Source organism: Durio zibethinus, chromosome 11 (assembly GCF_047325235.1).
Source record: "Durio zibethinus cultivar Kanyao isolate XHJ-2024 chromosome 11, ASM4732523v1, whole genome shotgun sequence".
Classification (NCBI taxonomy): domain Eukaryota; kingdom Viridiplantae; phylum Streptophyta; class Magnoliopsida; order Malvales; family Malvaceae; genus Durio; species Durio zibethinus.
In genome coordinates, this window is record NC_143172.1 from 20904759 (window position 1) to 20916104 (window position 11346).

General features: G+C 29.1%; 1 protein-coding gene across 1 annotated transcript; it reads right to left on the bottom strand.

Moving 5' to 3' along the window:
* Window positions 1-4321: 4321 nt before the first annotated feature.
* On the bottom strand, window positions 4322-7511 carry LOC111289842 (protein indeterminate-domain 16-like). The gene is made up of 3 exons (XM_022881188.2): window positions 6823-7511; window positions 6285-6684; window positions 4322-5346 (listed from the first exon to the last, which is right to left on the bottom strand). Exons 1-3 carry the CDS (start codon window positions 6929-6931, stop codon window positions 4539-4541), a joined length of 1317 nt encoding a protein of 438 aa, XP_022736923.1. The 5' UTR covers window positions 6932-7511; the 3' UTR covers window positions 4322-4538.
* Between the last annotated feature and the right edge of the window lie 3835 nt (window positions 7512-11346).

Consider the following 11346-nt stretch of genomic DNA (forward strand, 5'->3'; position numbering starts at 1 on the left):
TGTCTATTTGCATGATTATTAATTTATTTATTTGTGTGATTGTATGATTATTAATATATTTATTTACATGATTATTTATTTATTATTATTATTGCATGATATGATATTATATGTTATTGCATGATTAATATTATATTTGAATGATATTTAATTGCATGTTTCTATATTTATTGTGTGTATAATTGCATGATTATATTTAATTACATAATATATTTGTGTATTTGATTTTATGATTATATATTTGCATGAATGGTTATTAGTATATTTGCATGGTTATTAATATCTTTGCATGGTATTATTGCATGATCATATATTTGCATGATATTATATATTTATATGATTATGATTATTATTATTATTGCATTCTTGGATGAGTATTTTACCATGATCTAGGCATGATATTACTACATGATATTTGATGTAATTTATAATATATTTATATGATAATTTTTGTATGGTATGATTTTTAATATTTATTGCATGATTGCATGACTATTTGATTTTTTTTATAGAAATTTTGTATTATCATGTTGTGTAAATAAATAAAAAGATTGAAATTAATTAATTTGCATGATAAAAATCATCTTTGATAAGGTTTAGGTAAGATAACACATAATTTATTGGGAACTAATATTGGGAGTAAATGGGTGCTAATACTTTTCCTACACGTAATTGACTCATGAACTTAGTTCTATTGATGTAGATCGAATCTATTCTTTTTAGGAACTCTTAGCTTAGGTTTAGGATAACCTTAAAAGAAATAGATATACAAAGATGGTCAATCACACATAAAAAAAAAAGATTGGTAGAAACTCTATGATTTTTTGTATTTAATGAGTAGGTTGTCACAACCTAAACGTCATGACAGAAACCATATAATTTTCAACATCCTCGTGGTTATCAACCTCCACATGGTTATTATCCACTGCAAGTTTATCCTCTACCTCTAATTATACTCCACCTCAAACATATCCTTGATCATAAATGTATCCCCCACCACAAATGCATCATCTTCAAATGTATCCTTCTTTTCAAATGTATCAAGAATAAACGCCACAGGGAAGGGGATGGGTCAACTTCACTTTCAAAGTGAAGATAAAAAATTTGATCATCCTCATCATTCTATCATGTGATAAAATTTGAAGTATATAGAAATAATTGTAATTTATGGAATTTAAATTTATTATACTTTTAAGTTTGTAATATTATTAAATATAGATGTTTTGCTTTTAACATCTTATGTTTTGTTAATATTTGAGTTTTTTGTTAATACTGATTATAAATTTGGTTCAAGTAAAAATTTGCTACTAAACCAAATATGAATGTTTTGTTATAATCTAAAAAAAAATTTGTGAATAATTTTTTCAAGCAAAATAAAAACATAAAGTGTCATAAACTATTTTAAAAACTATAAAATAAGAGTTTTTTATTTTTATTATTATAATTATAATTATTGTATTTTATAACAAATTATTCAAAATTAAAAGATTTTTCATAACAAAAATGACTATAATGATTGTTATTGTCTTCACTATATTCGCAAAGCCAATAAATATGACCATTACCGTAATTTAAATCATTGCTTGCAAATAACTCACATCACTTGCACTTGTTAGCATTCTCTTTGAATGCAAAATCTTCAGGTTGTGTTATGTACAATTACTCTTGCAAGGTCTTATTAAGGAATGCAGTTTTGACATCTATCTGTCATATTTCATAATCATGATTGTAGTACATCCATTTGTCATATCTCCTAATCATTATTGCAGTAATAGCAAGTAAAATCTGAATAGATTTAACTATGACAATTAGTGAAAAAGTTTCCTCAAAATTAATTCTCTCTATATTTATAGCATTTTTTAACCAATTGAACCTTTTACATTTGTACATTGTCATCCACGTTGGTCTTTCTACTAAAGATCCATTTGTACGATATGGATTTTATCAATGAATCAACTAAAGTTCATACTCGATTTACATCCTTGGCATCCATTTCAGATTTCATGACCTCAAGTTATTTATCAAGAGTCAATGTTGGAGATTACCTCCTCATTGGTAATTGCCTCATAGTTGCTACAAAATAATATAATTAAGGAGAATGATAGTTAATTTGGTACTAATAAGTGTATTATTATTAATTGTAAACTTTCAACAAAGTATGACATGCAAAGTTTTAAGTGAAATCTAAAAGAACTGTTGTTGGACTCATCCTAATTAATTTAAACTTTTCAAATATAGTACGCTTTCATCACCTTCAAAGCTGAAAATAAATCCTCGTCATCGGCCCCAATTGCAACTCAAAATTTGAGGTCAACTCTTGGATCTGGACTCTGGACCTAGTTTTCACTGTGCCTGTGATGTGGACGATTTTAAAATTTATTTAGCGGCTTAGGTTATAAACACTTCCAGTTGGGCCAACTCAATATTAACTTGAAAATAGCCTAAATGGTAGTGAAGAATGAAGGTCAGTTCGGGTAGAAACTCCTGTTGGGCCAACATAAAATTAACTCCGATCGAGACAGGCTATACAGTCATTGAGGAAATTAGGATGAAAATTGATGAGCAGCCAACACATGCTCCAACTTTGGTTCGTACGTAGACTTAGCATGCATATATACCCCGCATACCATTGCTGCCATGCATGATATTATTGTTAGAAAATTAAAAAAAGAATATGATTTTGAAACGTGAAAAAGATTATTTTAAATGTAATTATATTTATAGGATACAATAAAATTTTAAAAATTTTTTTAAATAAGAAGTAATAAAATTAATCAGACAAAAAGATCTATTTATAATAAATGAATAATTATAAATTAAACTAATTTAAAAAGTCATGACATTTTGTATAATAATATTTTTTATTTAAATAAAATTTATTTAAACAATCATATTTTTTGTATGTTTATTCGAATCATCATTTTGTTTATGTTCAAAATTAATATATTCTAAAATAAAAAAATTAAAAATTAAATATATTTATTAAACAAGCTCAAATACCTTAGTGCTTATCGTTAATTTTTAAAATTATTTGACCAATTAAAAAAACTTCTTACAAGCTCAAATTATTTAGTTCACTCTAACTCTCGATTCAATTACTTAAATAACATAAGTAATCTCTTTTAAACTATATATAAATGATCTTTTTATTCAATGTAAAATATATCACATTATAAACTATCAACAATTATTAGCAATTCAATTTCTCGCTGATTAAGCTTAATGAGGTACACGAAAATAGATAAAAAGGCTAAAGAGCTCCGATTAGTTCTTCTGCTTCTTGGTGTATCGGATGTTGTTTTCCCATCAGTAGTAAAAATGAACCGTATACCTTATTGTACTGTTGAATTTATCTACTGATTACAATTTTGTATATAGTATGTTCAAGAGAGTAATGTTTATTTAGAACAAAAAAAAAAAAAAAAAACAGCGAACACTAATTATTTATTTATTTTGGTAACAAAAAAAGCAACATTTATGAGTCAGATAACAAGAAGAAAGACAAGCTAGCAACATAATCGAAATGGCGAAAGAGAAAGACAAGAAGCGCGTTTTCCAAGAAAAAGGCTAAGAGGAAAAACCCTTGAAAAAGGTCCAGCTTTAGGCTTGCCGTTCGCCTTTTTGTTTTGGCTGAAATCGTGAAAGGTAACAGCAATAGAAGGCAGTTTTTTTTCAACCGAGTAATTTTTTCTTCCAACTGACCCGAAAAAGCTATGAATGGTCTCTGCATAAATGGAAAGATGCTGTGCTCTTTCTGAGCAACCCACTGCTCTGTGGCCCTGATTCTGATGAGAGAGAGATGTATATGAAAATGAATGAAAGGGGTTTGTTTGTGTCTGCGTGCTAGAAAACGTTGAGAGGGACGAGTGAGTCTGTCATTAACCCTTACAACTGTGGCACTGAAAAACATGGCGTTTTTGCATTTACATTTATCTGAGAAGGCTAGGGCGGGGCAACAGTTGAAAAGGACCATCAGATTCCTTCTTTTATCTCATTTTTTGTTTTGTATTGATATTTATGAAAGTTTTTAGGTTGTAAATTACACATTGGTCAGTACTATTCTTTAATGCGGGAGGGAAAGGCCACCTCCATTTTCTGACTTCCTCAGGCTACAAAGATCTCCAAATTGTCCAATCAGATAATCCAACCTAATCAAAGGCAAAGGAATTCGATTTTTTACAAGTGTTTCTGGTTTCATTCAATGTAATAGTTCAGAGTAGGAAAAACCTAATGAGGAACAGTTATTTCTTGTGAATTAAAAGAAAAAGAATTCAGAAAAACGCACGATTAATATTAATTGATCAACTTATTACCCTGAATATTTCACTAACAAAACCCATCACTATATAGCTCCCATTTAACCAAATTAATGAACAAATTACATCACACAAATTGCAGGATACAGCACTCCACTAATCAACTTGAGATTATCAAAAGTTCAAAACAACAATTTTTGGTATATCAGTAGATATAAGAAGGAAAGAGGTGGAATATGAAAGAAAAAGAAGTTGACGTACAGATGAGTTCGAGAGATTGGTTTATGTGTTAGTAGCCTTTGTAAGATTTAATCGAATATCGTTTTCAACTTCACCATCTGTTAAAGCTGACGAAATGTAACTCACAACTAGGGAGTTCTCTTCGGGAGGAGTTCTTGCTTGAAATTGCTGTTTGCAAGTATGGCAAGTAATTTGAAGAATGGTGGAGTTGATTTGCTTTATTGCACAATCTTTTAAAGCTTTAGCCTTTTCTAATTCAGCGTGTGATTGTTGCCTGATTCTCTTTGCCTTGGCAAACTCTTGTTCAGCTAATTCAATCTGCCTTTTTGCTTGTTGTCTTGCCTCTTCAGCATAAGTTTTCTCCGCCATTGCCAATCTTAACTGCTCGCGAGCTTGTTCTTTTAGCCTCGACGCAACAAAGCCTGGTTTCTCATGAATCTCCTGATGAGCTGATTTCTTGCTTGCGTCCTTGTCTGTACAAGTAAAAGATGATTCAATTTTGTCGCCAACATCGGATGAGCCGATTGAGAGCTGTAACTGGGTTGAATGATTATCATCTTTTTTAGGGGTAACTGAGACCTCAGTGGGATTTGATGTGGTTAAGAGTCGAAGCTCCAAATTGTGGTAGTGCGCATTTTTAGGGGAATTATCTTTTCTAGGGCTCAAAAAAATGGTATCCGATGTCTTCGCTAACCCCAAACTAGGCCAAGGAGCTGTACTGAAATTGGTATCACTGGATCGACTGGGGCTTGAAGCTGTTCGCGACAAGCAAGCCGGCTGCAGTGCTTGTGATTCTGGCCGGATACGCCCCATATGGCAAGCATCTTGATGTTCAATGAAACTCTCAACTCTACAATGAAAAAGGGAAAATAAATAATAAATCAGCTAGATATATTTTAGTATATACTATATGTATAGTTGTGTTAGCTTTTAGTAATTAAAATTAAGTAAAACAGCTGTTATGATTCCACATAGCTCGAAAGTGGCACAAGAGGAAATGTTAAAAGGCTTGATCTAGTAGATGTCTTTATTGATGAAGATGGATGGTAGAAACAAGGAAAAAGAGAGATCAAACCCATCCAAGTATTTAATTAATATGTATATAAAGAAAAGAACACTGAAATCTATGAATTAAAGTTTCTGAAATAGGATTGATTGAGATAGAAATGATAGAAAGAGAATTTATCGATTAAAAAAGAAGAACAATACCATGTTAAGCTAAACTGAAAGCTAATCATTCAAGACATTTAGTCACATGAAATAAAATATGTTGTCGCAAATGAGCGGAAATGTTTTGGGTTTTGAGCTGCGGCCGGTCGGATTTGAAACGAACAGTAACACCAACAACGGAAACTGATCTTCGGGAAATGTGACCACCTATAAGCAGCTGTTAAAATACTGGATTAAGGTTTCATCAGTCAAAAATAAACTAATATTTCTTTTTCCTTCTTTCCATTGGTTTTTCTTTTTCCTTTTCAAGTCAAAACTCAAGTCATCGGGAAAGGGGGGGGGGGTTGAGAGAGAGAATTCAGTATGTAATCATGGCATCGTACTGATACGAAAACCTTTCTGCTTCAAAATACTACCAAAAGATGGAAAAATAAAAGAAGCTAAAAATCCAGCAGCAACACGCGGGGAAAATTTGAGTATAGATCTAAAACATTCTGTTGATTTTTTTTTTTTTGAGGATAAAAAAGAAAAAGGAAGTGGTAGAAAGGAATTGAAATATTTGATTATGGTATGTGTCTATGTGAAAGGAAAGAAAATAAAAAAGGAAAATGAAATAACCTTGAAAAAACTCTGCCGCAGTCACAAGAATGGCCTCTGGTGCCACAGGTTTTAAGATGGGCCTTATAATCAGATTGAACTGCATAGCCCTTGGAACATTTTTCGCAGACCCATTGCTTGTGGTTGCTGTGTTTTCTCCTGAAGTGCTTCTTGATCCCAACCAAATCGCCTAGAGCATGGCAGGGGTCATGGTGCAAGCAACTAGGCTCCGGGCAAACGAACACCCGCTTTTTCACCACTGGAGATTCTCTCTTGAGTAGCTTCCATGGAACCTTGTGTCGCCGCCTGTGCATCTGTAGGTTTTGGTCTCTCTGGAATCCTTGATTGCAGATCTCACAAACGTAACGATCCGATTCTAGTAGTGTCTTAGGCGAGAGAGAAACTACTTCTGCATCTGGATCTACACGAGCCAAGCGTATATATTCAAATTAGAACGGAAAATCAACCACGAAAAAAGAAATTGTCCAATTTTCTTTTGAATAATTAGATAAAAATCAAATTGCTTATACATGCTACATATATATACATGCGAACGTACCTGGCGTTCCTGCCGGTCTTCTTTTCCTCTTATTGTTATTAGTACCATTCTCTAAGCAGGAAAATGGCTCCGAAGAAGGAACTGAAGAACAAGAGTTATTGGCCAACATGGGTAAATATTGCAGCAAAACCTCTCCTTGGGGCGATTAACTTGTTTAATATATATAAGCCAAAGAGGCAAAGCAAAGCAATATATTTTCCTTTGCCAACTGCTGCTGATCTTCGCTTTTTCTTCTCACTCTGTAAAGTTGAGGAGTCTATATATTTAAAAAGAAAATGAAAAATAGGAAAAAAAAAAAAAGCCAATAGAGGATGGAGATGAAGGGAGGGAGAGAGAAAGATATGGTCAGAGGTATAACATGAGATGAGCCCCTTTTCCTTTCTTTTCTTTTGGTTTGATTATCATCTTTCTTTTTAGGCTTTTAAACATTCAGCTTTTGTAATTGTATCAGCTTTTCTCTCTTTCTTTCTTCAATTCCAACCCTCATCTTCATCAGGTATTGTGCGTAGTGTAGAGTGTCCTCTCCTCAATAAAAACTTGTTCACAAGGAAGTAAGAGAGACAGCCAATCAAAATGCTTGAAACTTGATCCCACAAGCAGAGAGAGATGGGCCAAAATTGAGAAACATCCCCGCAAAGAAACTAACCTCTCATAATTCATCTCAAACAATAAATTTTTTGCTTTTGCATATATATATATATGTATATGTATGTATATATACACATATACACATATATGTATAAACTAACCTCTAATATTCATCTCACACAATAAATTTTTTGCTTTTGCGTATATATATATATGCATATATATATGTGTGTGTATATATATGTATATATATATACATATAAGTGTGTATAAATATATATACATATATATGTATATATACATGTATATATATATACATACATATACATATATATATGCATATTTGTGCATATATGCATATTTGTATATATGTATGTGTGTGTGTGTATATATATATATATATATATATATATATATATATATATGAAGAATGATCAAATTACACAAGTTAAAATTAAAAAAGTTTTACATATTTTTTAATTATTAATTTTAATAAATCTAAAAGATAAGAGTGACAAGCAAAATATGATGAACTTACATAGTGTATATAATTTATACACTATCAGTGCATTAAATATAAACTCAAAAAGATATTAAAACATTATAGCATATCTCATTATATATATAACAGCTGAATTAAATTTGAATTAAAAAATTTTTCTCTTTTGTATTTAATGTTTAATTCAATGAATTCATGCAATTATTTTTAGATATGATATTCAATATCTCTAAAATTCAAATCACAATACAAATAATTATTTTCTTAATTTTGGTTTTGACCTTCTTCACAAAAAAAATTCCTTTCTTTCATTTTAAATATAATTTGAGAATGTAAAATATATCGGCCTCAAATTTATGTACTTAAATTATGTATATGCATATTGCACAAATCCATTATTCCATTTCCAAAACTACTATTATTTTTCATTTTAAAGTCTTTTTCTTAACTTTATGAATAATTATTACTAAAAAAAATATAAAATTATAAAAAGGAAATTATTAATGGTTGCGTAAAATTAATAATTTATATTCATAGCAAATTAATTTTTTTAAAAACCCACAAAATATCTTTATTTGCAAAACTTTAAAAGGTTTTAGAATTTATATTTGATACTATATCAATGTATACATTTTATACACTATTAATGAATCATAAAATATCATCTTATAAAAAATTTATTTTTAATATATTTTTAAAATAAAAATTTTTGTTTTAGGATTTTAAAATTTTAAAACTAATTTTTTTATAGAATATCATTATGTGGTATATTGAAAATATATATTATTTATACATTGATAATGTATTAAATATAAATTCAAAGTTTTAAAATTGTACAATACATATAAATGTATATTCTATGGAATGACCAAACTGCCCCCATTTTAAATTTGAACCAGCCTCTAAGTTGATAATTGATATCTCCTAAAAAAAAATTAATAGTTGATATTGAAGATGTTAAGTCGCCCTCGAGGGTATAGCAGTAAATGAAGTATTATGCTTGCTTTTGGTTAATTGATGAGCGCACTAGACAAGGACTGCGTTTACACTGGTATACTTGTCTTTTTATTAGGTCAAGCTGGCAATGTGTCGGTATTTATTGGGCCCGAAGATTTTACTTGGACCAAAATCATCTTTCCTGTTACCTGAAATACCAAATATATACCATATAATTTTTTTTTCTAGATATTTAGAACAGAAATGATTGGACTGAGGCATAAGGGAATATATATTTATATATAAAGCATCTACTTACATTAGTATAAGTATATTATATATGAGTATAAATGTTACACAGAACATTGGATCAAAATAGCAAAATATAAGTATTATAAATATGATTTTGATCTAAAAATAAAAAAATTGTATAATGCTTACACTAGTGTAAATGTATCTATACTTATATATATATTTATATATATTACCATTTATATTTGATGCATTGTGATGTTATACACTATTAGTGATCAAACAATTACATTTTATAAAGAAATTAATTTTAAATATATATTTTTAAGATTAAGTGTATTTACTTCTTATAATTTTAAAATTAATTTTTTTTATATAAAGTGTAATTGCATAATTTATTAATAGTATATAATATTTATATACTAATAACGTATCAAATATAAATTTTATGCATTATTATCATTCCTAAGAATTGGGAAAGAAGTGAATCAAATAAAATGCGACATTTTCCAAAGCAATACTTGGATAATTATGGGATCACTTGGCCTTTTTTTTTTTCTTTTTCTGTTTTTCATTTCTGTTTTCAGCTTTTTATGTTTTTTTAACAAAAAACATGCTTGGCAACATGTTTTTTTGTTTTCAAAAACTGAAAACATAAAACAAAATTTTAGAAATTATTGGAAACAAGAATTTTTTATTTTTATTATTTTTGAAAGCATGTTTTCATTTTGACACTATTCAAAATATTCATGTACTAAAATGCTATTATATATTTTCATAATAAAAATATAAATAAAATTACTTAATTTGTTGTTGTGAATTGATCATGTAAACAAAATGTAAATGCAACAAAATTTTTAACAATTCCCAAACCTTGGAATCATGTTGACAAATAATTATACAATCAAGAAGTAAAAAGTGAAATTTTCATTCCTCTAGGTAGTTGTGTGCTACAAACACCAAACTTGTTTATAGTAAACCAATTACCGTTAAAGTGTTCTGCTTCTAATATTAGTTCACACGAATAAAATGAAAAATCCTTCATAAGATTGGGAAGAAGCTTAGCTGAATTCTTTTGCTCATAAGATGACTAAAGATATGTGAGAGAGGACGACATAGCCTCATAGGATAGAGGGTGTGACTTGACAACTCCAAAACCTAATTAAGTTTGTCTTTGGCCATTCTCTTCGGACTTTTAATTTAATTCCATTTAGTCTTTATGAAGTTGCCAAGTTTTTTCAACTAAGTCCCATTTAATTTAACCTAATTTAATCTTACACATGCTATGTTCTATATGTGTTTGATCAATTAGGTTTCTTAACATGTTGACAATAAATATAAAAATTTTAATTATTAATTAAATCGAATTAGATGAATCAAACCATTAGAATTTATTATTAATTCTTTAATATTATATTTATAAATCATGATTGTCATCTAGCAATGAGTCATGAACTCCAATTGTTAAGAAAAATCAATGTAATTTAACCAACTTATCCATACTTAATTTCTTAGTATAATTATTATTCCTTCATCACTTAATATCTCGGTTTGAGATTGAGTATAAATTAGCTTTAGCTCAATTTTGTGTGACCATATTAGTCTCTAACTAAGACATTAAATCTTTTAATAAAATTTTAAAACCATTCCAAAACCTCATTCCACTTCAGTCAAAGATTAGTTTAGTTGATTCTTATTAAAATTGTAGAAATATCAGGATTTAGTCTTTTAAAATAAAATCTTATCTATTAAATATCAATAAATTTGAATTTGATTAGGTTGCTATTAAGTTCCTAATTTTGTGCTTGGTTAGATAGAAATTCCTAGTCCATTTAATCTTTTGTAATTTTTAAATTAATGAATAAGAAATCATTTTCCTTTCTCCTCTATTCCACTCACATGGTATCAGAGCATAAGCATTTCACTAAAAGTCATATTGCTCAAAATAGACATGATCGAAGAAAAAGGAACCACATTGACAAGTGTTGTTATTGAAAGTATTTTGCCCGTTTTTGTTGTCAATCTTAATGGATTTGAAAACTCATTTGTTTAATTGATTGCTCACAAACTAAACTGTAAAAATTATCTAGATTAGGCATAATCAATCAAGCTCATGATTGATGGAAAGGGAAAGCTTGGCCGTTTGACAAGTAAGACAAAGAAACCAACATACAATGATCCAACATTAAAGACATAGAGATCAAAGAATTTTTTAGTGACTATGTGGCTTGTCAATTCCGTAAAGCTAG